The 27,592-nt window shown below is 52.4% G+C and overlaps 1 protein-coding gene across 4 annotated transcripts in view; it reads right to left on the bottom strand.

The window, feature by feature from the left end:
- The window catches only part of SHANK1 (SH3 and multiple ankyrin repeat domains 1), a 65,814-nt gene that overhangs the window by 26,009 nt on the left and 12,213 nt on the right, over positions 1-27,592 (bottom strand). For 3 of the 4 annotated variants that reach the window (XM_049901555.1, XM_049901554.1, XM_049901557.1), the window contains 10 exons: positions 20,771-20,848; positions 20,487-20,553; positions 19,472-19,802; positions 18,259-18,452; positions 12,715-12,828; positions 12,493-12,568; positions 12,026-12,052; positions 2,015-2,097; positions 1,671-1,795; positions 133-268 (listed from right to left, as the gene is read on the bottom strand). In XM_049901555.1, the coding sequence (XP_049757512.1) occupies positions 133-268; positions 1,671-1,795; positions 2,015-2,097; positions 12,026-12,052; positions 12,493-12,568; positions 12,715-12,828; positions 18,259-18,452; positions 19,472-19,802; positions 20,487-20,553; positions 20,771-20,848 (1,231 nt within the window). The remainder of the gene's footprint in view (positions 1-132; positions 269-1,670; positions 1,796-2,014; positions 2,098-12,025; positions 12,053-12,492; positions 12,569-12,714; positions 12,829-18,258; positions 18,453-19,471; positions 19,803-20,486; positions 20,554-20,770; positions 20,849-27,592) is intronic. The other variant, XM_049901558.1, reaches the window with a different exon arrangement.

Here is a 27,592-nt window from a genome sequence, read left to right as displayed (position 1 = left end):
ACAAACAAGCAGCCTTTTTAGGAAAGGGGTGGCTGGAGGTAGGGACCGACCACTGGGGCTCCTGGGGGTCTTAGACTTGCGGCAGGGTGGTTCCCGAGGGCCTGGCCACACTAGTGGGTAGAGGAGGGGCACCTTTCTTGTGGACGGCCTCATCCATGTCCGGGTGTCTGGTGACCATCACCACCTTGACCATCAGAGTGTTGCCCCCTTGGCGGATCATGTTCACCACCTGTCGATGGCCGACCTTCACCACATTCTGCCCATTCACCTGTGGCACAAATGAAAAAGTCAGGCACCGTCAAGTTGACTCTGACTCATGGCGACCCCATGTGTGTCAGAGAAGAGCTGTGCTGCATAGGGTTTTTAAAGATGGAATCTTTCCAAAGTAGATCGCCAGGCCTTTTTCTTCCAAGGCACCTGAGGGTGGATTCCCATTGCCAAACTTTTGGTTAGTAGCTGAATGCTTAACCATTTGCACCATCCAGGGACTCCATACCTGTGGCACAGACACTCCCAAACCACACCAGGCAGGTGAGGGGAGGGGCACTTTCAGTCCCAGAGTCCCCAGGGAGGTGGCCTTCCACCCTGCCCTTTCCATGGTCCTTCACCACCACTTTCCCCTCCCTCCAACCCTCCACACCTCCAGTCTCCCTATGCAGGGCCTTCACCTTCCTGTAACCCTCCTGGCTTCTGGGTTGGGGAAGCAGCTTGCCTTAACCTAGTCACATCTATCTCCCTCTCTGTCCCCCAGTATTGTGGGTTGGGGGACAGTTCTGGGTAACTCTTTTGAGATGCTCCAGAGAGGCCTTTAAGTGGAATAACTGAAGCAGGCAGAGGCTGGCCAGGAGGTGGGGCAGGGCACTGAGAAGCCTGGTGCCAAAGGAGAACATCTGGGCATCGGGCAGCCTGATCCTGACACAGCTCGTGAGGGACCTGGGAACTGGTCTTCTGGGTCCCGGCAGGGGGGTGTCAGAGGCCCCCAAAGGAGCTAGGCAGGCCTGTGGAAGGAGAGCTGGAGGCTGGGGCTTGGAGAGGCCCCCCCGCCCCGCCAGGGTGTTGTGTGCCACTGAGTCAATTTCGACTCATAATGACCCCATGTGAAAAAGTAGAATTGTGCCATAGGGTTTTCCAGGCTGTAATCTTTACATGGAAACCGTTGTGGCGTAGTGGTTAAGTGCTACGGCTGCTAACCAAAGGGTCAGCAGTTTGAATCTGCCAGGCGCTCCTTGGAAACTCTATGGGGCAGTTCTACTCTGTCCTATAGGGTCGCTATGAGTTGGAATCAACTCCACGGCACTGGGTTTGGTTTGGTAATCTTTACACATTTCCAGGTCTTTTCTCCCTTGGAGAGGCTGGGTGGGTTTGAACCGCTGACCTTTTGGTTGGCAGGGAAGCGCTTAACCCTTGCACCACCAGGGCCCCTAACAGGTACTGTGGAGTTGATTCCAACTCATAGCAATCCCATGTAACAGCGTAGAACTGCCCCATAGGATTTTGATCTATTCCTGTAAAGATTAAAAAAAAATTAAAAAAATTTTTTTTTAATCTTTACGAGAATAGATCACCACGTCTTTTTGGAAGTAGGTCTCCAGAACTTTCTTCTAAAGTGCCTCTGGATGGGTTCGAATCACCAAGTGCTTACATGTTATACCACCAGGGCCAGAACTCACCTCAATAAGGAAGTCTCCCATCCGCAGTCCGGCTCTCCAGGCCACACCACCCTCATCCACTGACTCCAGGTACTGCAGCGCCGGGAAGGCCGGGGTGGGGGTGAACTCCTCAATGGGGGTCTGCGCTGCAGATGGGGAGGAGCCGGCGGGGTCGGAGGGGAGGGGGTGGAGAGGCCGAGCAGGGGATGGGGCTCAGACCCAAGTCACGGAGGCCTTGCCATAGCTGAGGGACCAGCACCCCAGGGTGGGGTGGTGGGAGGGCTGGGGTCACTTCCCTTCCCCTTTCCATGCCCACCCCCTTGACCCTGCTTCCTTCTCCCATCTCCTCCCCGGCCAACACTCACCCTTGGCACCCCTGAGCACGAACCCAAACCCCTCGCTGTCTTTCTTCTGCAGCAGAACCGTCTTCTCCTTAATGATGTAATCGCTGGTGGTGTGGTGGGGGAGGGGAAGGGAGAAGAGGAACAGGCAGGGGTGGGGTGGGGTGGAGAAGGCATCGTGAGTCTCTGAGCCTGTGCCCCACCCACATCCCAATAACCCCAGAGAAGCCCCAGCTCCAGCACCGCTCATGGCAACTTTTGGGATCTTTGTCACCCACTCCCTGTGCTCAGAGCATCCCTGACAGGCCTCCCCCTCAGAGCTCAATGTGCGTTTTCTCCCACTCACTCTCTCATTCATCCATCGGTGCATCCATCCACCCATCCATTCAGCAAGCAGCTACCCAGCCCACTGTGCACCAGGCACCTTGTGAGGGACCAGGGAGAAGAGCCGCCAGGTTACCAGGCAGCCTGGCTCAAGGCCCCACTAGCTACTTCCTGTCTGTGACCTTGAGCCCATGATTTTCATCTCCAGTGCCTCAGTTTCCTCATCTATAAAAACAAAGATCAAACCAGTTGCCGTGGAGTCGACTCCGACTCATGGCGACCCCATGTGTGTCAGAGTACAACTGTGTTCCACAGGGTTTTCAATGGTTGATTGTTCAGAAGCTAGGTTGCCGGGCCTTTCTTCCGAGGTGACTCTGAGTGGACTTGAACTGCCAACCTTTCGTTTAGCAGCCCAGCACTTAACCGTGTGTGCCACCCAGGGACTCCTATAATAGGGCACAATACCAGACCCTACTTGATGCAGATGCTCCGAGATTTTGGAAGGGTAACATACATACGATATTTTGCATGGCACCTAGGCATATAGTAAGAGCTTGGTAGGATTCATTTGTTCTTCTGAAGCCAAAGTATTTTTAAGCCAGAAGGACATACATACTTCAATAATACCCATTCCCCTCCTTTGCTGTTGTTCTTAGCTACCATCAAGTTGGCCCCTAAATCATGGCAACCCCATGTACAATGGGATCAGATCGTTCTGATCCAGAGGGTTTTCACTGGCTGCTTTTCAGAAGCAGATCACCAGGTCTTGGTCTGGGAGCTCCGCTGAAACCTGTTCAGCATGATAGCAACATGCTGTCCTCCACTGACAGATGGGTGGTGGCTGGGCTTGAGGTGTATTGGCCGCGAATTGAACACAGGTCTCTCGCTTGGAAGGCAAAAACTCTACCACTGAACCATCACTGCCCCCACCGACTCCTTTCCTATATATAGAAAGATTTACAAACCTGTTGTCTTCAAGTCGATTCTGACTCATAGCAACTCTATAGGACAGAGTAGAACTGCCCTATAGGATTTTCAAGGAGTGGCTGGTGAATTTGAACTGCTGACCTTTTGGTTACCAGTCAAACTCTTAACCACTGTACCATGCTTATTCTGTACTGTCCAACATGGTAGCCACTAGTTATATGTGGCTATTTTATGCTGAAATCGATTAGAATTAAATTTAAAAACTCAGTTCTTCTGTCTTACTAGCCACATTTCAAAGTGCTGAACAGCCACGAGTCACCAGCGGCTACCACACTGGACATCGTCCATATAGAACATTTCTATTGCCACAGAGTTCTGTTAGACAACACTGACTTATATCCCCTGCAATATCTCAAATACATCTCCTTCATGCAGTCAGTATATTCCAGTAAAATTCAAACTACCTGTGCATATGCTGATAAAAAAAACAAAAACCCAATCAGTTGCTCTTGGGTCGATTCCAACTCATAGTGACCCTGTAGGCCAGAGTAGAACTGCCCCATAAGGTTTCCAAAGAGCAGCTGGTGGATTTGAACTGCTGACCTTTTGGTTAGTGGCCATAGCTCTTAACCACTGCGCTACCAGGGCTCCTATATGCTGATACCAAAAATCCATTGCCGTTGAGTCGATTCTGGCTCATAGTGACCCTACAGAACAGAGGAGAACTGCCCCATAGAGTTTCCAAGGAGAGCCTGGTGGATTTGAACTGCTGAGCTTTTGGTTAGCAGCTGTAGCACTTAACCACTATGCCACCAGGGTTTCCTATATGCTGACAGTCCCCAGTAAAACCACCAGCACATTTTGGTAATGCTCACAAGAGTTGAGAAACATCCATTAAACTCAAGTGCCTTCCCCTTCAAGGGAGAAAGATGGAGGAGTGGTCTACTTCCGTAAAGATTACAGCCTTGGAAACCCTATGGGGCAGTTCTACCCCAGTTTCTTGAGGCGGAATTTGTTTTTGGTTTGGCATTCCCTTTATCTCAACACCCACCAAGTTTGCTCGAATAGCAGCCCAAACCCTTGACACCAGCACTGTACACCTCAAGAACACACACCCATTCTGTGCCTGGAGCATCCAATATGGGAGAAGGAATCGTTGAGTGGCACAAAAAAGGTCTGCTAACCAAAAGATTGGAGGTTCGACTCTGCCCCGAGGCACCTCAGAAGAAAGGCCTGGCAATCTATATTCAAAAAGTCACAGCCATGAAAACCCTATAGAGTGCAGTTCTACTCTGCACATATGAAGTCTCCATAGGTCAGAACTGACTGACGACGACTACTGGTTAAAAAAAAAAAAAAAAAGTATAGGAAAGGAATACCCAAACACTGGCTCCAACTCCACTTCCTTTGTAATACCTGGAACACCCAGGAGACACCAACGCACATGCCCTGCCATCCCCTAAGCATCCCCCAGCGATGTTTGAAAACGTCCCACTATGTGCTTGTCGTGCCTCCACTCCCCCGATACACAATCCAGTGCATTCCAATATCCAGACCCCCTAAGCAGATCCCAACAATATCCAGGCTGCCCTAACACACTCCAATAATAGCCAAGAGTGCTCCCCGGTGCATTCCAATTACCTGCCCCCACAGATTCAGCAAAACAGCCCTCCGCGAATACTCCAGTATCTTTCAGCAACACCCCCACACATCCCAGTATGCTCCAATAATAACTCCCCCTCACTCCGATCTCAGTGTATTCTCATAACACACCCCCTGAACACTTGCCAGCACATGCCAATAATACCTAACGTGCTCCTGCTGTATCTCGGCAACACCCCCTACAAGCACCCCTGTACACGTCCATGCCCCCTACGACTCTTATTGTAGAATCCATCCTTTTCTACCAGAGTGACAGTGTTCTGCACGTGCGCCTGTATTGCTAAGCATGTTCCCACCTCCTTATACCTCTGTGTGCTCAACGAGCAGGCACACACATATATACATACCCAAACAACGCCCTTGCCCAAAGTTTAAACCCGTTGTGTCCAGTGGATTCCAAGTCATAGTGACCCTATAGGACAGAGAACTCCCCCATAGGGTTTCCAAGGTTGTTATCTTTACGGAAGCAGACTGCCTCATCTTTCTCCCACGGAGCTGCAGGTGGGTTCGAACCACCCAACCTTTTGGTTTACAGCCGAGCGCTTAACCACTGCTCCACAAGGGCTCCTGTTCAAAGTTTAGCATGATCCAATAAACACATCCCTACCATACAAGCCATGCCATGCTACTTCTGATCTTATATTCATCGCAGAGGGTGGCCCCCTTTGTAGTTGGGTGGAGGGGTGTTGGGAGAGAAAGAGGGAAGAGGTTGAAGGGCTGAATGAAGAGGGATAAATGGAGATGAAGAGGAAGGAAGGGGGCCGAGAAGGTTGAATAGTGAGCGGTCAGGAGGGTCAACAAAATGGATCCAGAGGTCAGAGCTGCCTGCTCCTGACACACCATCTGTGCCGCCCACCCTTGTCCCCACTGTATACCCCTACAACCTCCTCCAACTCCTCCTGCCTTTGTTGTTGTGTGGCGTTAAGTTGATTTCAACTCATAGTGACCCCGTGTGACAGAGTAGAACTGCCCCGTGGGATTTTCTAGGCTGTAATCTTTATGGGGGAGTCCTGTGGCACAATGGTTAAGAGCTCAGCTGCTAACCAAAAAATCAGCAGTTCGAATCCACCAGCTGCTCATTGGAAAACCTATGGGCAGTTCTACTCTGTCCTATAGGGTCGCTATGAGTCAGATTTGACTCGATGGCAATGGGTAATCTTTATGGGAGCAGATTGCCAGGTCTTTCTCCCACAGAGATGCTGGGTGGCCTTGAACTGCCAACCTTTCTGTTAGCAGCCCAGAGCTTTACTGTTTGCACCACCAGGGCTCCTCCTCATGCCCTTGCTACCCCTGTTCAACTCTTCAGCCCCCTCCAAGTAGCCCCATTTTCCTTCATTTATGTCACTAACCTCAACCATTCCTACATCTATCCCCCTGGACTCTTTTTCTCATCCCACACCTCCCCGAAACCAAACCAAACCAAACCCACTGCCATCGAGTTGATTCCAACTATAGCGGCACTATAGGACAGAGTAGAACTGCCCCATAGAGTTTCTGAGGAGTGCCTGGCGGATTCGAACTGTCAACCTCTTGGTTAGCAGCCATAGTATTTAACCACTTCGCCACCAAGGTTTCCTATAAATAAAATCCAGAAACAAACAAACCTGTTTCTGTCAAGCGGATTCCAACTCATGGCGATCCCATGTAGAACTACCCCATAGGGTTTTCTTGGTTGTAATCTTTACAGAAGCAGTTCACCAGGCCTTTCTTCCACAACAATGCTGGATGGGTTTGAACCACCAACCTTTAGGTTAGCAGCTTATCGCAAACTGCTTGGGCCACCCAGGCCCCGATCTCCTTAAATAAATCTTCCCCAAATATTCCGTCCCAATATAGGGTTCAATAAAATTCCCATCTCCATTCTATGCCAAGAAGAAGCACTTCCTATACGCTGGACAGTATCTGAAGCACTTCACAGGTAAATAGCTCAATTGTCTCCTTACAACCAATCTCTGAGGTAGGTATCATTACTATTTCCACTTTAACCAGTGGCCATCGAGTTGACTCTAACTCATGGCAACCCCACGTGTGTCAGAGTAGAACTGTGCTACATAAGGTTTTCAATGGCTGATTTTTCAGAAATAGATTGCCAGGCCTTTCTTCCGAGGCATCTCTGCATGGATTTGAACCACCAACCTTTCAGTTAGTAGCCAAGCACTTAACCATTTACGCCACCCAGGGACAGGGGAGGAAACAGGCACAGAAAGGTTACATGACTTGCCCAAGGTCACACAGTAACACTCTTTAACAACATCCGAGAAAATACCTGGATAATGACAGCAATACCTCAAGCACATATACATCAGGGTGAAATCCACCAAGAGCATGCCCTCTCGCACCTGACCTTTATTCTAGGTTATGCCAAGAACACAACAACAACCAATAACCATTACTAAGCTTTTGCTGAATGCCAGCCACTGTTTCAAGCACTTTACATTTATTTAATCATTTAGTCCTGGGAGGGATTGACTGTTCCTATTTTACAGGTGAGGAAACTGAGGCCCAGGGAATGAACTAGCTCAAGATCACACCAGCTAGAAAAATGTCACGGTTGAAATTCAGACTTGCCACAGGCAACTTATATACCCTGATCACGTCCAAATACCGCTCGATCATCACAGAGTCCCCTTCTGCCCCTCCCCCACAAATCACCCTCTCTCCTCCCCACCCCCTGGCTCTTTCAGTCAATCCCCAGTGGTAAATGGTGTCGCTTTGCCCTGTCACATTCTCCTCAAACTTCCAAACCGCTCTCTTCCTCCCACAGCTTCCTGCAGCTCTACTTCTTGTCCCCCACTGCTGTAGGTGTCCCCCTCTCCTCTCTGCACCTCGTTGCCTGCTCTTCCATGTCCTCTGGAAGGTCCACGTGGCCCTAGCCCACCTCCATGTGCCCTTACTTCTGAGAGACCACCTCCCCACCTCCCATGTTGCCCTCACATGCCCCTCAGCTTCACCACATCCTTGGCAACCCCTCCAAAGTCCTCCTTAGATTTTTAGGACCTCCTCACCCCTCTAATGCCCACCTCTCCCCCCTCCCTTCCTTCATCCCTCCTTTATCCTCTTCACCCCTCCGTAACCCCACTGTGCCCCTTTAAAGCCCCCTAGGTTCCCGTCATACTCCCTGGCTCCCCCCACCACACGCACACAATTTTCATCTGTGGAAACCTCTTCCTACTTTTGCATATTCAACTCTGTTCCTCGCACACCCGTCTGCCACCTTTTACTTGCGGCTGCATTTCATCTACATTCCCTGTGTCCTCTCTCCATCCTGCCCAAATCCCCACCCTCAAATCCTCTCCAGCTTTCCTGTATTCTCTCCCTACTCGTTTCTCTTCTCTGCATACTCCATGCACTCCTCCTTCCTCCCATTCGCCACTATCCCCTCCTCCCCCTGCAGGGGCCCTGCTCAGGAGGCCCCCCATTCCTGCCCAGTACTGCTAATGACCTGCCCTGCTGGAGCTCATACAATGTTCACCCCCAGGCCACCCCTGGGGGGCCCTGCAGGGCCCCTGGAGCCCAGCAGCCAGCTCTTGTTCCCACACAGAGCAACTGCAGCAGCATCCACACCCCCACCCCCACCCAGAGTCCCTCGGCACCCCCAGGGTCCCAGAGTCCAGAGCCTGCTGCTGCACACAGTGCCCCTTTGGTGCTCAGCCCCTTTCTACGTGCCTCTCTGCACAGGCTGTCCCAGAGGCCCCCATGCAGAGAAGCCAGCCCCCTTCATGCTGAGAAGTGGCAGAGACATGCAGCCGCAGCTACCCATGCAAAGCTCCGCCGTGGCTCTGCACACGTGCCCCATGCAGCCAGAGGACAGGGCCAGCAGCTCAAGTGCCCACACAGGCACAGAACCCTGGGCGCAGGGAGAGGGGCACACTGGGACAGAGACACATGGAGGGACTGGCATGCAGGGAAGGGGGGCACTTCGGGGGAGTGGACAGGCCTGGCAAGGAGGGTGGGTGTTGGGAAATACAGCCGCAGTCCCTGGGACAGATCCACTTCATGACACACACATACAACACACACACACACACACACACACACACGAGTCCCCAGACAGCTCCGCCATCACTCCAAGTCACACACAGAGACAGACACTGTCAAACAGGGATACAGGATGGACACAGCTCTGGGGGTGGGCTAGGAGCCCACCACCTCTCCGTCTTCCTTTCTCTCTCTCTCTCTCACATAGCTGCAGGCAGTCTCTCACACACGCACATCGACACAGCCACACTGACACAGGCACAGTGACACGCAGCGGAAAAAGGGGAGGAGAGGGGAGGGGAGGCCGGGGGCGGGATGTGTGTGTGACGGAGGGGGGGTGGCGATGACTGTGAATGGAGAGAGGGGTATGAATGGGGGGACTAGCCAACTCCGTGAAGGGGTGTGGGGATACGGGATGCAGAGGGGCAGAGAGCGGGGGTGTGGGCGCCTGAGAGGAGGTCAGCGTGGCTCCCCAGGGGGAGGGCTCCCCAGAGTAGGGGCGCTAAGGGCGGCAGAAAAGGCGAATGGGTTCTGAGGCCCGGAGTGGGGTCCATATGGAAGGCCTGAATTTGGGGAGGGCTGAAGGGATCTTGAAAGGACCTGTGATGGGGTGGTGGAGAGATTCCTAGGGCCGGAGGAGTGCGGGGGCGGGGGAAGGGGGGAAGGACGCGGGGAGAGGGGCCCAGAGAAGCGGATGGAGAGAAGGAAGGTTGAGAAGAGGGGTCCGGAAAGGTTTAGCGCTGAGAGAAGATTAGGGGCGAGGGACGAAAGGGGCGTCTTGAGGGAGGGGGAGGAGCCCAGGGGTGGGGGATTCTCGGCGGGGCAGGGTCGTCAAGGCGGGCCTGGGCCGCCGGGCCAAAGATGAAGGGGGTGGCGCGCTCCGTTACCTGTAGATGTACCAGACGCTGCGCCGCCGGGGCCCCAGGGCCGGCCAGCTGGAGGAGAGCGCGGGGGGCGGCTGCGGCGGAGAGCCCCCACTGGGGCCGCCTCCAAGACCCCCGCCGCCGCCGACCGCAGACAAAGCCATCGCAGCCGCGGCCCCGGCCCTGGCCCGGGTCCCGGTGCCGGCCGCCCCCGCCGCCGCCGCCGCCGCCGCGTCCCCGTCCCCGCTCGGCCGAACCCCCGTGTCCGGGCCCCCAGGCCCCGCCTCATGCTGACCCGCGCCGGGAGGGGGGGAGGGGGAGGGGGCGCGCGCCCCCCCGCGGAAGGGAGGGCAGGGCCGGGGGCTCACATGCCTGGGGGCGCGGGGGTGCGGGGCGCGGGGTCGGGCCGCGGCGGGGGCGCGAGGACCGCGGACTGCGCCGGCTTCAGCACCGCGGACAGCTCCGGAGGCGGGCGGCAGGCGCTAGGCTTAACCCCTTGGCGTCCTGTGCCGGGAGGCGGAGGGGGCCGGTCGGGGGGGAGTGGGACGGGAGGGGAGCGCGGGGGCCCCCTTGGCGGGAGAAGGGGGAGGGGCGAGGAGCGGGGGGAGGAGAAGGGGAGGCACTTCCGGTCTGCCCCCCCCCTTAGCCCTCCTCCCCCCTCCAGAGCCCTCCCGCGCAGGTGCAGAGCGAGGGAGCGCGGGGAGAGGGACGCACATCACACAGATGCCTCGCGACCGCGTGCAGGGACGCGCGGACCAAGCCCCACTGCCCGGCAGGGATGCCACCGGCGAGAGAGGCCCCAGGAGGGGACAAGCAGCCCACCACCACAGACCGACACGCCACGTCCGCAACACAGTCTGGAAAGGCCGCGAAAAGAAGGCCAGAACATTCATACTGGGCCCCGAGGCAATGAGAGACACCCCCCCGCCCCCCGCCACCGCGAGAAGCCCAGGCGGAGGGACATCCACACAGCAGAGCTCACACGGGAGCCATGGACACCGACGGAGAGGGGAGACTGGGGCGGGGGACGCATGTTAGGAGGGATACCACGGCAGGACCACAGGGTTCCAGCAGGGGTGCTGGAAGGAAGAAATGAGGCGGAGCGGGGCGCACAACACAACCCATGCCGCGCAACCACGGTCAGGGTCCCAGAGAGCAGGGGTAGGGGGGAAGGGGACACTCCAATACCCCCCATACAGAGTAGCACATGGGAGCAGGCACCAGGAGGGGAGGAGAATGGGAAGAAAGGCTATTGACAGGACAGAGCTAGAGGGCGAGAAGGAGGCAGAGAGGGTGAGAAGGACCACGCCCACCCAACTGGTGGAGCAAGTGACCCCCAGACCAAAGCTGAGGAGAGACTCACAGAGACTCTGAGGGAGACCATAAGCAGAAGCTGATAGGCAGAGAGACACAGGTTGGGAGGACCTCTATACTCACCGGGTGCCCAGAGCCAGAGATGTGCCCGGCAAACCCGCACAATGGTCAAGCGCCTCAGACACTCAGGGCGCAGGGTGGCACCCATGTCCCTCCCTCCCCCGCCCCACGTTGCTATTTCCCTTCCCCCACCCTCGACCCTTCCCCATGGCCAGAACACAGACACAAAGGTTTGGACACATTTAATGGAAGGATGCTACGAACAAGGGGACCCTTCCCTGGATTGGGGATAGTGGGGGGGGGAGGGTGTCATCTTTCAGACACCAAATTATGATGACCGGCACTCCCCCATAGCCCTGCCCTTCTGGAAGCCCAAGCTCTAGAGCCTCCCCACCACCTCTTCACACCCCTCCCCCGCAACACCCCAGGCCCTGAATTCCAGATTCATCAGACAGATACATGCACACGCTTTGACATGCGAATGCGTGCGCACAGTGACATGCACAGAGAGGGACAGCTGTGTGCAGAAACCCACCTGCCCCCATGTGTAGCAGACACACCCACACCACTGCCCACATCTTCAGACCCACAGATTCCGAGAAACACAGGTATGCAGGGCCAGGAATGCACCCATGTACCCAGAGCAGGATGGATGCATGAGAACAGGGATGTACGTCCACGTGGGGGCACTCCAGCCACACATGCACACAGACACGGATCATGCTCACCTAGAGACATGCAGGGAAGGACACGCTGGGGGAGTCCATACGAGGACGGTCATTCGTGGTTTGGGGAGCTTCAGCTCCAGTCGTGCACACACGTGCGTGCACGTGCTCACACTCCCCCACAGACACCCCCTTCCTTCCCGTGCCTGACCCCAGCGCCCTCCCTTCCCCTCCCCTCTCACCTCCCTGGGCCAATCCCATCCATCAAGCTTCCGAAGCAAGTCAGCCAGCAGCCAGGGAGGGGAAAGGCGTCAGTGGGCCCTCTCCAGGCCCCATCCCACCCATCCCTGCCCTGCCTGCCCCCCTCCCCACTCCCCTGCACACACACTTCCGCAGCACATGACTTCGGCCTCCAGCCAGCTGTACACGTGAGCTCCTGGGTCTCCAGGCATCCCTACCCCAGGGGGCCCACCTGTCCATCCCCTGCTCCCCCCACTGGTCACTGGAGCTGAGCAGTCTCAGTGGCTGCCCAGGATGGTGTGGGGCAGGGCAGTGTTGTCTGAAACTAACTCTGCCTTCACTCTCCCCCAGATCCAATCTTAGAAGGAGCAAAAGAGAAAGGGGGCCTGGAGGAGGTGGAAATATTTAGTGGTGTAGAGTGTGAAGGGAGGTTGGGGTTGGGGGCGCCCAAGAGTGTAAGGACCTTTACCTTGGGGCATCGAAGCTGTCGTAGGAGCCCACAGTATAATGTCGGAAGAGTCTCTTTGCCTTGTCGCTGCGGCTTTCTGCAGGGGGGAACAAAGGACAGCACTGGATCCTCACTCTCAAAACCACAGGCTCACCCACCTCCCAGCTATCCCATCTGCATGGGGAAAGGAAGGGGCACTAGAATCTTAGGGAACACTGGGGACAAGAGGGGGCTCCTCATTACCTTGCTTCCCCTCCTGGGAGCGGTTTGCCACCTCTTCCAGGCAGTCAGAGGGAAACCAGCCAACACGACCTTTGACTTGACCTTCCCAGAAGCCTCCTTCCCCGATGCTAAGCACTGGGTGGGGGGACAGGGACATAGAAACATTTCTGTGTTTCTATGCTGCTCGAAGTCCTCCGTGCCCAGTCGGCCCACAAGTCCCAGCATCTAGCACAGGTGTATCTTCAATAAGTTCTTGGGGGACAAGATGGTCACTTCTGCATTCCAGCTTTCTGGATCCCATGGGGACATCCAGAGGCATTGAGGAAAAGGGCTGTCTTCCATGACATGGTCCTCGTATGTTAGGAGCATGTCCACATTCTGTCCTTCCCTCCCCTGGTTACCGGTCACAGCTCAGTTGCTCTGTAATTTCCCCAAACCCTGTGGATTTAGATCTGTGGACTTAGATTACCTTTGCAGGGACAAGCTGTACACCCCCACCTCTGTCCTGCCACCTCACCCAATCTCTTTGCTGCTTAATCTTTTTTATATTTTGCTCCCAGGACTTTCCTTCCACCTCTATTTGCCGCTCCTGGCTCTAGAAGAGAGACAGGAGGAAAATGACATCTTTGCCTCTCTCCACCACGTCATAACTTGGAGGCAGTTTCCTCCCAGCCCCACCTCTTAGCCATTCAACACACAGTTATGGCCCGCCTGCTTCATGCCCAGCACTGCACTGGGCATTGAGGTACCAATAAGGATGACAAGGATGACTGATGTTTCTCCAGCTCTCACTTTAGGTTGGAACCCTAGGAGGGGACATGTTCATTATCTTAATTTTACTGACAGGGAAACTGAGGCCCAGAGAGCCAAGGTCACTTGCCCAAGGCTACACGGCTAGTAAGTGGTACAGCCTGGATTTGAACACGGCTCTATCTGCTTCCGGAGCTAAAGCTTTTAGTCACTCACGTTTTGCTACCTCTAATGCTTTTAATAAGGAGCCCTGGTGGTACAAGGGTTAAGTACTCAGCTGCTAACCAAAAGGTCGACGGTTTGAACCCACCAGAGGCTCAGAGGGAAAAAGAACTGGTGACCTGCTCCCATAAAGATTATAGCCTAAGAAGCCCTATGGGGCAGATCTACTCTGCCCTATAGGGTCGCTATTAGTCAATCACCTCGAGGGCACACAATGACAACAATGCTTTTAATCCACCGCCCATCTGTCAGTTTGTCCTACTGTGGTGGCTTATGTGTTACTGTAATGCTGGAAGCTATGACACCAGTATTTCAAATACCAGCAGGGTCATCCATGGTGGACAGGTTTCAGTGGAGCTTCCAGACTAAGACAGACTAGGAAGAAAGACCTGATGATCTACTTCCAAAAAACAGCCAATGAAAACCCTGTGGATCACAACAAAACAGTGTCTGATATAGTCCTGGAAGATGAGCCCCCAGGTTAGAAGGCACTCCAGGTACACAGTGGCCACAACAATGGACTTGAGCATACCATTGATGGTGAAAATGACGCAGAACCAGGCAAAGTTTTGTTCTGTTGAATAGGGGGTCGCTGTGAGTTGGTGCCTACTGGACAGCAAATAACAACTGATGGGGAAACTGAGGCCCAGAGAACTGAAGTCACTTGCTCAAATCTGCATGGCTAGTAACTGGCAGAGCCTGGATTTGAACCCAGCTCTATCGCCTTCTAGCACTAATGCTTTTAATCGCTCATGTTTTGCTACCTCTCCATCTAAAGGATTTTGATGCTGCTTTTGCTGGTGATGATGGCAGCAGTAACAAACACACAGTCTCCTATTTTCTCTAGAATTTTTCAAGGTGGTACAAATGGTTTGTGCTCAGCTGCTAACCTAAATGTTGTCGGTTCGAATCCACCCAGTGGCACCATGGAAAAAAGGTCTGGCGACCTTCTGTAAAGATTACAGCCAAGAAAACCCTATGGAGCTCAGTTCTACCCTGTAACACACGGGGTTGCCATCAGTCAGAATTGACCAGATGGCAAGGCATTTGGTTTTGCTTTGGTCCCTACTCTGCCCTTCACCTATTTCCCCACACTAAATTTTTACACCCACAGGTGAGCTAATAAATGTTTTCCCATTTTATAGACAAGGAAGCTGAGGCCAAAGCAGGAAAGTCCCTTGCCCAGAGATGGCTCAGGCCAGCCTAGGATTGGAGTCAGGGCCATCTGATGCTTCTCAGGAGGACCTGGGGAAGCCGAATAGAGGGGAAATGTGAGGATGTGGAGGGCAGGAGATGAAGGGTCAAGAAGTCTGGGCTCTTGTCTGGCTCTGCTGTGCCTGGCTGGCTGGTCTTGTAATTATTCATCCACTGAGCAAATATTTATTTAGTGCCTTCATAAGTCAGACCCCAGATTAGGCACTGGGCATGGCTGTTGAAACACAACAAACACGGTTCCTGCCTTCATGGAGCTTCCAGACTTGCGGCCATTACAGGCATAAACCCACAAAAAAAAAAACCCACAAGAGACTGTATAATCAGAAACTCAGGTCAGTGCTCAGGGGAAAAGAACAGATTGTCTGAAGAGAAGCTAGATGGGAGTATATAAATCAGATGGCAAAGGTGTCCCTGAGGAAGTGACATATAAGCTGAGAGCTGAAGGATCCTAGGAGTTGAGGCAAAGAGAGGCTGGAAGGGGTTTCTAGGCAGGAGGAACAGCATGTGCAAAGAGTTTGGTGCAGAAAAGGACTCAGAGCATCTCAGTGATGGAGAGAAGGGTGAGGTCCCTGGAGCCTAGTGGGTGAAGCAGAGAGTGGCATGAAATAAGGCTGGCGAGGTGGGCCAGGGCTGGAGGTCCTGGGGAGGGGCTTGGAGGCCAAGTTAAGGCCTCCAGATTTGCTTCTGAGAGCAGAGGGAGACCACTGAGAAGCTCGGTGGCCCTGTGGACATGGGCTTGCTTGGAGGCAATAAAGTGCCTTTTAATGAAGAGAACTAAGGGGAAAAACAAAAGCAAAAACAAAAACCAAACCTATTGCCATTGAGTTGATTCTGACTCATAGCAACCCTATAGGACAGAGTAGAACTGCCCGATAGGGTTTCCAAGGCTGTAAATCTTCACCGAAGTAGACTGCCACATCTTTCTCCCGTGGAGCGGCTGGTGGGTTTGAACCACCAACTTAACCCGCTGAGCACTTAACCACTGTGCCACCAGGGCTCCTTTTTACGATGAAGTGCCGGTATAAAAACAGAGGGCAGTGGGCCCTCTCCCTACACAAAAGTATTGGGCTTGAAGTTCAGGAAGACACAACGGAAGATACTGTGCACGGTGCTGTCTGCCCAGAAGGTCCCTCACTCCTGGCCTCAGTTTCCCTTACTTCTTTGCTACTCTCTGAAGCACAGACACCCCATCGCTCCATGTAAACACACCGCAGGCACGCTGGCTCCCAAAGACATTTCACCTGGCCCTGCATTTTGTCATTCATTCACTCAGCTAGTTCCTACTGAGTCTCCTGTGTGCTGGGTCTGTAGATTAGGTCCCGGTGACCCTGAGACCAGTGACATGGACATTGCCTCAAGAGCTCAGTCTGTGAGGAGACAAACTACAAAACAGATGATAATGCAATTATGCAAACTGCCTGATGGTCTGATTCCTGCACACCCTTCAAGGCCCTGTTCAAGCCATGCCTCTCACAGCAAGACCCTCCCGGCTTATGCAGGCGGTTGGGGCCTCTCTCCTCCAAATGCGTGTAGCAGCAGCTGCCTGTGACAATGGTTGTTGACGCTTATGTGGCATTTGTTCTGTGCAAACCATGGTAGAATTCTCACCTTCCACGCAAGAGACCCGGGTTCCGTTCCCGGCCAACGCGCCTCATGCGCAGCCACCACCCGTCTGTCAGTGGCGGCTTCTGTGTTGCTATGATGCTGGGCAGGTTTCAGTGGAACTTTCAGACTAAGACTAGGAAGGAAAGCCTGGTGATCTACTTCTGAAAATCAGCCAAACAAAACCCTATAGAGCACAATGGTCTGATCCCCAATCCATTATGGGGGTGATGCAGGACCAGGCAGCATTTCATTCCGTTGTGCATGAGGGTACCATAAGTCAGGCCCTAACAACACCAACGCTCTATGCAAAGCATTGCTCTGAGTGCTTTAGATGTCCAGACTCCTTTAAACCTCACAAGGGTTCCCTTTTCAGATGAGGAAACTGAGGCCCAGAGAAGTCACTTGCCTGAGGTCACACAGCTAGGAGGCGGTGGATCTAGGACTTGAACCCAGGACACCTGGCTCTCCACCACCACACTACACAGTTTCCCTGTAGGCTAGAGTTTGGCAAAGAACCACTCCTCCACATGTGCAGCCTGCTTCCCTGCCCCCAAAGCCCTGTGCTATCCAAGGACACAGTCTTAGGGTCTGCAGAGTAGGGGTTCTTCCAGGTGAGAACGGCAAAGCCAAAGAGTTTTCGCCGTGGACCACACATGACACATCCACTCTCTCATCACAGCCTCATCCCAGCCCCACAAGACAGGCACTGCCCCATCCTGCAGGTGACAACACCCAGCAGAGCCTGGCTTCACGCTCAGCACCAGGTAAGAGGAAATACCTTGACCCAGAGAAAGTCATGTCATCTCTGGAAATCTCCGTGTCTTCCACCGTACAACAGGGCTCATAGAGCCCACCCTGGAAGGAAGACTGTGGCCAAGATGAGACTATGCAGGCAAATCACCCTAACAGCGCCTGGCTCAGCACCAAAAAAAAACAACTCGTTGCCATCGAGTCGATTCCAACTCATGGCAACCTCAGGTGCTTCAGAGTAGAATTGTGCTCTACAGGGTTTTCAATGGCTGTAATCTTTGCAGGTGGAGTCTCTGGTGGTGTAGCAGTTAAGCCCTTGGCTGTTAACCAAAAGGTCAGTGGTTCAAACCCACCCAGTGGCCTCATGGAAGAAAGGCCTGGCGGTGTGCTCCCGTAGATTACAGCCTAGAAAACCCTATGGAGCAGTTTTACTGTGCCACATGGGGTCCCTATGAGTCAGAATCAATTCAACAGCACCTAACAACAACCTTTATGGAAGGAGATCGTCAAGCCTTTCTTCCACAGCACCACTGGCTGGACGTGAACCACCAACATCTTGGTTAGTTGTTGTCAGTTGATGTCTACTCAGCTCCAACTCATTGTGTCCCCATGTGTTACAGAGTAGTCTGTAGGGTTTCCAATGGCTGTGATCTTTATGGAAATAGATTGCCAGGCCTTTCTTCTGTGGCACCACTGGGTGGACTCAAACTGCCAACCTTTTCGGCTAGCAGCTGAGCACAAACTCTTTGTGCCACCCAGGGACCCAGGTCAGTGTCCTGCAAAGATTCATTTCTCCTCCTTTCGCCTCAATACTGCCTCCTGCCCGTGTCACCTCAGCTACATATGATGCTCCTCAAAGGCAGAGGGGCCATCTCAGGGCTCACCCCAGTGCACTGGGCATACTAGGAGCCGGACCGTTGTTTGTTGAATGACTGAGTGACATCTCCTGCCTGAGTTTTTAGCTCACCTACCCCCACCCCGCCCTTGCCCCACCGCCCCACCCCCCACCCCCGCCCCAGGTACCTTTGATTTTCTCGCCCTTGCTCAGGGAGATCTCCCCCTCGCCTTGAGCCTGGTATGACTTCACCGCCATGAAAGAGCGTCCAGGTACAGCCGAGTAGAGTTTCCTCCGTCTCCCGCGACTGCCCAGGGAGCCCCCAGGGCCCCCTGAGCCCCCTGTGCCCCCGGCCGGCCCTTCTCTGGGCGTCCCGCTGGAGCTGCGTACACAGAGGGTGTGAGAGGCAGGGGAGAGTGGAGAAAGGGAGCACCACTGGGAGAACAGGGGTCCTTAGGGTGCGGGTGAGGGGAGATGGAGCATCAAGGTAAGGGAGGTGATTTGAGTGTGTTTCCCAGCTCTGGCATCCTTGGGGGAAGGGGGAGTTTGGGGGCTCCTTCTGCCTGCCCGCTGCTCGCCCCCCCAGCCCCTTCTCCTTCCTCCTGGCTTCCGGCCTTGCTCCCTCCCACCCTCCAGCACACGCAGCCTGATTCAGCTTCCTGGAACTGAGCTCCGACTTTGTCATCCCTCAGCTCATGAGCCTTTAGTGACTCCCAGCTTCCTTCTGGGTCAGCTCCAGCTCCTCCCCCCACCACCTCCATTTCCTCAGGACGTGGCTGGCCCCACCAGCTCCCCTTCCTACCCGTCCTACCCTCTGTCACCCCAAAACGTATCCTTTCCGGAGTGACCTCTCTGCTCCCCCTCCCAGCCCATCTCCTCCTCCAGGCTCATCTCCAAGCCTCTGACACCCTTCCCCAAGCTCCTCCTCAGCCCTGCCACCCTCTCTCGACTGGGCTTCCCCTCACCTCCCCCTGGCTTTCTGTCTGTCCTCGGGGGCTAGAACTGCCCCCCTCCTCTCCCAGCACTCCTAGGTGCCCCCCTTCTTCCTTAACTTCCTCTGTCTTCTTTGTGTCCTCCCAATGCCAGCCCCTGGAGCCCTGCCACTGCCCTCCCAGCCCCAGACCTGGAAGGGGCTCTGTCCATTATTATTCTTCTGGGTGTCTTGCCCCTACTTCCAGGCCCTGGGTATGGAGCAGACACTTAGCTAAAACTCGGGGTGATGGGAATCAAGAGAGGACATGGAGAGTGATAGAGGCTCCGACGGTGGACGAGGGACTTGGATGGATGGAAAGAAGGATTGGTGAGGGACCAGCCACTTATGGGACAAGGTGAGGAACTGTGGCTCCAAGGAGGTTGGGCTGTGTTGGGGACTATGGGGCCAGGGCTGTGTCTCTTCCCTACCTGGGCCGTCCACGGGGCTGCCTCTTGGCCTCCTCAGGGTGTCTCCCACGGGAGGGGGAGCGGGCCCGGGCTCCCCGGGGGCTGCTGGCACTTCGGAGTGTCCCGCTGCTGAGCTTGGTGCTGGGGGCTGAGGGCTGTGACTGGCCCTGGGGCCCTGAAGTTGGGCCGGGGGCCCCAGAGGACGAGGTCCCTGGGGCTGAGAAGACCATCCAGTCAGGCAGGGCCATGCTGGTGTCACTGTTGGCTCGCAGCAACGCGGGGGGCACTGTCAGCCCTGCACCCGGGGGTCCTCGCCGCCGGGCTGCATACTTGGGGGACTCCTGGAAGGGCACTGGGGGGCAGAGGAAGTGGGGGAGGCACAGGCAGACAGGCAAGAGATGGGTGGGGGGAGAGAGGCATGAGGGAGGAAGGTGGAGATGAGAAAAGTGGGGGACTTGGAATCATTCCCCTAGGAGCACATGACAACAACAGGAGTCCCTGAGTGGTGTGAACAGTTAATTCCCTCAGCTGCTAACCAAAAGTCCACTCAGAGGCACCTTGGAAGAAAGGCCTGGCAATCTACTTCCAAAAGATCAGCCACTGAAAACTCTAAAGAACACATGAGGTCACCAGGAGTCACAGTCAACTCAACGGCAACTGGTCAATTGGTTCTAGCTGATGCACTTCCTGGGTGGTGTGAACGGCTGATGTGTTAGCTGCTAACTGAAAACTAGGCAGTTTGAAGCCATCCGGAAGTGCCTAGGAAGAAAAGTCTGGCAATCTACTTCTGAAAAATCAGCCATTGAAAACCCCATGGAGCACAATTCTATTTTGACATACCTAAGCTGTGAGTCAGAGTCAAATCGACTGCAACTGGGTGGTTGGTTGTTTACCACTACTCCGATGTTCACGGCCCCCCCAGGGTTTCCTCCATCCCATCCTGGCCCCCCAAATCAGGTCCTCCCACTCTCCAATCCCATCCCCTGCTCCCAAGTGCCCCAGGTTCTCCCCTCAAGCCCAGCTCCCACTCACTCACCCACATCCTGCTCTCGATGGTTTCGGATTAGCTCCCCCAGCTCAAAATTCCCAGCGATCACTGCTACCTGGAGGGAGGGTGTGGGGGTGAGGGGGTGGCAAGGGACATTGTAAGGTCCCTGGGCAGCCCTTCCCGCCCCAAATCTTCCACCCCAGCAATACCTCCCTCTCTTCTCTCCCACACTTCTAAATGTCCCCCCTTCTTTCTTAACCCCTCTGTTTTCTTCTTGTCCCCTCTCCCAAGGCCAGCTCTGCAGTCCCAGCACAGCCCTCCCAGCCCCAGACCTGGAAGGGGGTCTGTCCATTGTTATTCTTCACGTCCTTGTTGGCCCCTCGGTACAGGAGGATCCTGGCGCAGGTCTCCTGAGGGAAGGGCAGTGGCACAGGGTGAAGGGAAAACCAAGCACAGTCACCATTAGCGGATGCAGCGCCAGGCACCGTGCTAAGAACTTCAGGAATCGTAAACTTGCACCGCCCAGTCCTGAGCCCTTTAAATGCGGCTGGTCCACATTGTGATGTGCTGTGAGTGTAAAAAGGAGCCCTGGTGGCCCAGTGGTTAAGCGCTCGGCTACTAACCGAAAGTCTGGTGGTTCGAACCCACCAGCTGCTCTAGCCTACAGGATCACTACAGGATCACTATGAGTCTGAATTGACTTGATGGCAACAGGTTTGTTTTTTTGGTCAATGTAAAATACACATTGGATTCAAAGATCCAGTCCACCTGGGTGGCGCAAAAGCTTAAGCACTTGTCTGCTAAGCCAAGGTAGGCAGAGGTGCCTTGGAAGAAAGGCCTGGTGATCTACTTGTGAAAAAATCAGCCACTGACAACCTGTGGGGCACATCATCTACACTGGACTCATTGATGTTTCTCCAACACACCAGGCACTCTCTTGTCTCAGGGTCTTTGTACCTACTGCTTCTTCTGCCTGGAATAGTCTTAGAAATCCACATGGCTTGCTGTCTCACTTCCTTCAATTCTTCATTCAAATAATAACTTGTCAGTAAGGCTTTTCCTCGTCATCCTGTGTAAAATGGCAACCCCTTCCTCACCAACACTTCCTATTTTATTTCTTGCATTTATCACCAACTCATACTTTATTTATTCTTAAATATTTTGTGATCTCCCTCCACTAGAATGTTAGCTTCATGAGGGCAGGGTTTTTTTTTTTTTTAATTTTGTTTTAATTTAATTTTGTTGTTCTTGTTCTTGAGAATGTGCACAGCAAAGCACACACCAATTCAAGTTTCTACATGTACAGTTTAATGACGGTGATTACATGCCTCGAGTTGTGCAGCCATTCTCACTCCCCTTTTCTGAGCTCTTCCTCCCCCATGTACATAAACTCACTGCCCCCTAAGCTTCCTACCTAATCTTTTGAGTTGTTGTTGTCAGTTTGATCCCATATACATAGATCTTAAAAGAGCACAGTGCTCAAGGCAGACATTTTTTACTATTTAAGAGAAACTCTTGCTTGGTTTTAAGAAGACCTTAGGGGATACTTTTGGTTTAAGGTTTAAAGATTATCTCAGGGCAATATTCTCAGGGGTTAATCCAGCCTCCAGAAAGTCTGGAGTCCCTGAGAATTTGAAATTCTGTTGAGGGCACAGATTTTTATCTATTTTTTTTCATGCATGCTGAATCCCCAGCACAATGCCTGGTACATAATAGGCACTTAATAAATATTTGTTGAATGAAAAAAAAAAACCTATAGAGCATGGTTCTACTCTGACACACGGGGTTGCCAGGAGTTGCAGTCGACTTGGCAGCAACTGGTTTGGTTAGTTGTTTTTCTCAAAGACTTAGTACTGAAAAAAGAATTTAAATCTCTCCAGTAACTGTTATATTGGTTATATATTGAAATGATAATACTTTGGATACATTTGTTTAAATAAAATATACTGTTGAAATTAAAGTCACCGGTTTCTTTTTCCGTTTTTTTTTTAAATGTGGCAACTAACCAGTCCCGTTGCCATGAAGTCAGTTTCGACCCATGGTGACTCCACGTGTGTCAGAGCAGAGCTGTGCTCCATAGGGTTTTTAATGGCTGTGATCTTTAGGAAGTAGATTGCCAGGCTTTTCTTTTGAGGTACCTCTGGGTGGGTTCAAACAGCCAACCTTTTGTTTAGCAGCTGAGCGGGACTCCCAATGTGGCTACAAATTACACACACAGGTGGTGGAATAATTTGGAAAAGGGTACCGGGAATGGCTGAACAAGTTGAAAAATGTAATTACTGTTACTGAATTATTCATGCAGAAATTGTTGAACTGGCATACGTTTTGTTGCATATATTTTCACCACAATAGGAAAAAAAAAACTTTTAAATTACATACCTGGCATACCTCACATTCTATTCGACAGTGTTAATCTAAACCAAGATTTATTGACCTCTCCACTACTGACAGAAGGAGCCCTTGTGGTGCAGTGGTTAAGCGCTCCACTGCTAACCAAAAGGTTGGCAGTTCGAGCCCCCAGCCGCTCCGAGGGAGAAAGATGTGGCGGTCTGCTTCCGTAAAGGTTATAGTCTTGGAAATCCTATGGGGCAGTTCTACCCTGTTCTATAGGGTCACTATGAGTCGGAATTGACTTGATGGCAATGGTTTTTGCTGTTGTTGTTTTGTTTTGTTTTTGCACTCCTGACATTTGAGGCTGTCCTGTGCACTGTGGGACGTTTAGCAGCATCCCTGGTCTCTACCTACTATACACCAGTAGCACCCCTCCCCCGCCCCCACTCCAAGGGTGACAATATCTCCAGACATTGCCAAATGTCCTCTGGGGGGCCGAAGCACCCCAGTTGAGAACCACCCGTCTAAGCCTTATAGAGAGTTTACTATGTCTTATGCCAGGTGTTCAACACTTTAGAGGCAAAAAAGCTCATTGAATCGCCCAATAACTCCATGAGGTGGAAATTACTGTCTCTATTTTAAGGACGAGGAAACTAAGATAGTTCCAAAAGGACAAGCTCAGTGTCGGCACCAGGATTTGAACCCAGGTCTGTCTGACTCCAAAGCCTTTGTTCCTAATCACACCCTCCGCTAGACCCAGAAGGAAGAGGACACACATCACAAAGGGCAGTGGGGTAGGATGTCTACATATAGATTAGTCCCCTACCAATATCAACTGCAACATGTCACACCCCCATCGTTGGGACCAAACCCAACGTCCTTGCCCCCTTGCTGTGGCCCAGGAAGCCCTAGTGATCTGGACTCTCAGCCTCAACAACTTCCTTTTCTACCACCTTCCCTTGCTCCCTGCTTTCCTTGTTCCTCTGACACTCCAGGCACAGTCCTGCCACAGGGCCCTTGCACTTGCTGCTCCCTCTGCTTGATAGTCTCTGCCCCTAGATCTCCACATAAGGAGCCTTGGTGGCACAACGGTTAAGCACTCGGCTGATAACTGAAAGGTTGGCAGTTCAAAAGCACCCAGCAGCTCTGGGGGAGAAAGACCTGGCGATCTGCTTCTGTAAAGATTACGGCCTAGAAAACCCTATGGGGAAGTTCTACTCTGTCACATGGGGTTGCTGTGAGTGGAAAATAGGCACCTCACAACAACGGAGCCCTGCTCTTATTTGCTTCCTATTTATTTTTATGTCTATGACACTCACCATGTGCCAGGCATTCTTCTAAACCAATCTTAACACATTTTCTTCATAACACTTTCTCTGAAATTGCATTTTCTGTTTCATTTGTCTCTTTGAGCATCTCTCCCACACTAGACTGTAAGTTTCATAGGGGCGTGAGTTTTGTCTGTAGCACCCACCACCGGGAATGGCGCCTGGCCCATAGGAGCTGCTCAGTAAACTGTCGTTGAAGGTGGAAAAGTTCTTCCCCTTTGTCTTGGCCTGGCCAGCCCCAACCTGGTCCCCAGTGCAACTCCATTCCTGCTTCCCCTGGTGCTAATTCAACCACCATTCACCAAGCACCTTGATCCTCCCTGCCCTGCCTGACCACCCCACCAAGGATGCCTGCACAGGCCCATTCTACAGGATGGGCTCAGGGAAGTCCTCTCTTGTGCCCAACGTCACACAGGCAGCGAGTGGGACAGTTAGGTTCTGAACCTGGACTTCTCGTTCTAGTGTTCATCTGTCTCCTAGGAACGCACCTTGTGTGCGTGTGTGTTTATGTGAGAGTGTGTGCATGTGTTTGTGTGAGTGTGTGATTGTGAGTGTGTGTGCGTGTGTGTGTTTTTGTGACAGAGCATGTATGAATGCTAATGTGAGTGTGTGACTATGTGTGTGTTTATGTGTGTTTGTGGGAGTGTAGGTGTATGCATGTGTATTGGGAGCATATGCATGTGTGTGTGCATATGTGCTTTGTGAGTGTGTGCATGTGTGTGTGCACATATGAGTGTGTCTGAGTGTATGCCTGTGTGTGTGCATGCTGTCTCCCCAACCAGACAATTCCTCCCATTTTTTTTTTCTTATTTGCACTCACCACCCCATCCCTCCCTAGGATCAGAGCCTCATCCACCAGTTCACCAGTCAGCTCTTCATCCTACTTTTACTAAGTTGAGAAAGTCTTCCAGCCTAGTTAGTGGCTCCCTCCCTGGGGCTCCTGGAGAACCTCGTATTTACTGGAGTTCTAACACTTATCTCATGATATTGTAATTATTTGTTTACGCGTCTGCCTCTTCGCCAGACTGTGAATTCCCCCCACCCTTCCAAGGGCAGACATAGTGTCTGATTCAGCTCCAGATCCCCCAGCGCCTGGCATGTGGCACACAGTAGGTGCTCAAAGAAATCCGCACAGAAAGAATGAGGATGGAGTTGAGTCATTCAAAATTCATTTGTTTGAGTCATTCATTCGTTCATGGATTCATTCAATTGATCGTGAAGCAAACACTTGTTGAACATTCTGAGCCAGGCACTGTTCATGGTCCTGGGGGAAATCCAAGATGGCGGCTGCATCATCTCCTCATTCATCAAACATGTACCTGGACCTACTATGTGCTGGGGCTTTGGGACAGAGCAATTCAGCAGGCTCAGCCCCTACCCTTGAGGAGTTCACAGCCTAGACATGGACCCAACAGTCACCATGAGAGGCTAACTAGGCATGGCAGAAGGCCAGGTGAGCAGCAATGGAGGAAAAACTGTCAAACTCGGCAATAGCCCTTGAAAAGCTCAAAGTCACACACAAGGGGAGAGAAGTAGAAAAAGAATCCATGTTTGCTAAACATCTATTTGTTAAGTACCATGCCACAAGCAAGCACAATGTTAACCCACTTGATTCTTTGCACGGTGGGTGTTATTAACCCATTTCACTGGTGGGGAAAGGGAAGCTCAAGGAGGGGAAGTGATTTGCTTATCTGTTCCGCTAAGAGTAAACGTGCACACTATGTCATTCTTCATACTGAATGTTCCCTGTTCAGTGCAAACAACCAAAACATCCATCAACAGATGAACGGATAAACAAAATGTGGTACATACACACAATGGAATACTACTCAGCTGTAAAGAGAAGTGAAGTCCTGATAGATGCCACACGGATGAACCTTGAAAACATCATGCTGAGCAAAATAAATCAGTCGCAAAGGACAAATACTGTATGCTATCACTTACATTGAATAACCAAATACATAAAAACCAAAGATTATTAGTGGTTACCAGGAATGTGGGGGAGGGAGAAAGGGGGATGTATCCCGATTGGACCCTGACACAGTAATGATGATTTTATTAATAAATGTTAATATTGATTATTAATATACCACCACCTAATTAATATTAATGAATCATTTATATTACATTATACTATATAATGTTTATTATATTATTATACTACATAATATTACTAGTAATAAAAGGTATTATGGTTACGGTTTTTGTTGAAGGATCCCTGGTTGCTCAACGGTTAAACACTCAGCTGCTAACAGAAAGGTTGGTGGTTTGAACCAATCCACTGGCTGGCTCTGTGGGAAAGACCTGGCGATCTGCTCCCATAAAGATTACAGCCTAGAAAACCCTATGGGGCAGTTCTACCCTGTCACATGGGGTCGTTATGAATTGAAAATAGACTCTACAGCACCTAACAACAACAATATACTGTATAATATTAATTACATTATTAAGCTATTTAATATTAATAGTAATTAAATGTATTACGGCTATGGTTGTTGCTATACCTGCCTTCTATAAAAAAAGTTTTTTTTTTTTTTAGATGGTACTTAATATACATGGTTATTCATCTCCAATCAGTTGACATTATTCCATTTCCGGGAAGGGGATGGAGCCTCAGAGAGGGGAAGGGGATTGTTTGGGACCTCCTGGTCTGCCCACGGCTGGGGCCTCTGCCCTCTCTGTGGCACGTGGGCTGTGGAGTCAGAGTTGCTGGGTGGGAGGCCTGTCTTAGGGAGCAAGAAAGTCAGTCCCATACACAGGGACTGGGAGTGACGGACCCGTGCTGGTTTGGTTTTACAAACACGGAGTCCTCTCTCGTGCCAAGCATACTGCTTGCCGCCACAAGGCAGCGCATGGCTACTTGCCAGAGTCCCAGAACTGCAAGTTCTGATGAGGCAGAAGGGGCTGGGGGCTGTTTTGGAAGACTTCCTGGAGAGGTGGAACATCATCTCAAAACCCTGTCTCTCTAAATCCCCACAGAAGCCCTTCAAGGGCGAGGGTGTCAGGAACCAGGTGGGGAGACTGAGGCTCTGAGGGGGGCTGAGTTGCCAAGAATCACCTGGGCCCACGCATGGGTGGCACAGCTGCTAAATCAGACTAAAAGCTCCAGCTCTTGCCAACCATCACCACAGTATGGCGTGAGCTGTGGCATGGTAACAATCCTGCCAGCTCTCTATGCCACCTCTCCGGCGCTTTCCTGAAGTGGGAACCGTCTACCCAGCCCTGAATTGTTATAACTTGCAACGCACTGTTGCCTCACTGACCCCCTTCCAGGGCTGTGGCTCAGCTTTTCCTCTGTCCCCTGCAGTGCCCCTACATAGTGCCTGCACACAGTAGGTGCTTTATTGCCAGGTGAATGGAGAAGCACAGAAAATGAGCACCACTGAACACCTTTCGCTTCCTGTCACGGGCCCTACTATCTCTCAACTCTGAATTTTTGCACAGGCTGTTCCCTCTACCTGGAACACCCTTCCTCCCCTCTCTGACTTGGCCAGC

The sequence above is a fragment of the Elephas maximus genome, chromosome 11 (assembly GCF_024166365.1).
Source record: "Elephas maximus indicus isolate mEleMax1 chromosome 11, mEleMax1 primary haplotype, whole genome shotgun sequence".
Lineage (NCBI taxonomy): Eukaryota > Metazoa > Chordata > Mammalia > Proboscidea > Elephantidae > Elephas > Elephas maximus.
The sequence above is the reverse complement of the archived record's forward strand: the minus strand, read 5'-3'. Positions and strand labels throughout refer to the sequence as shown.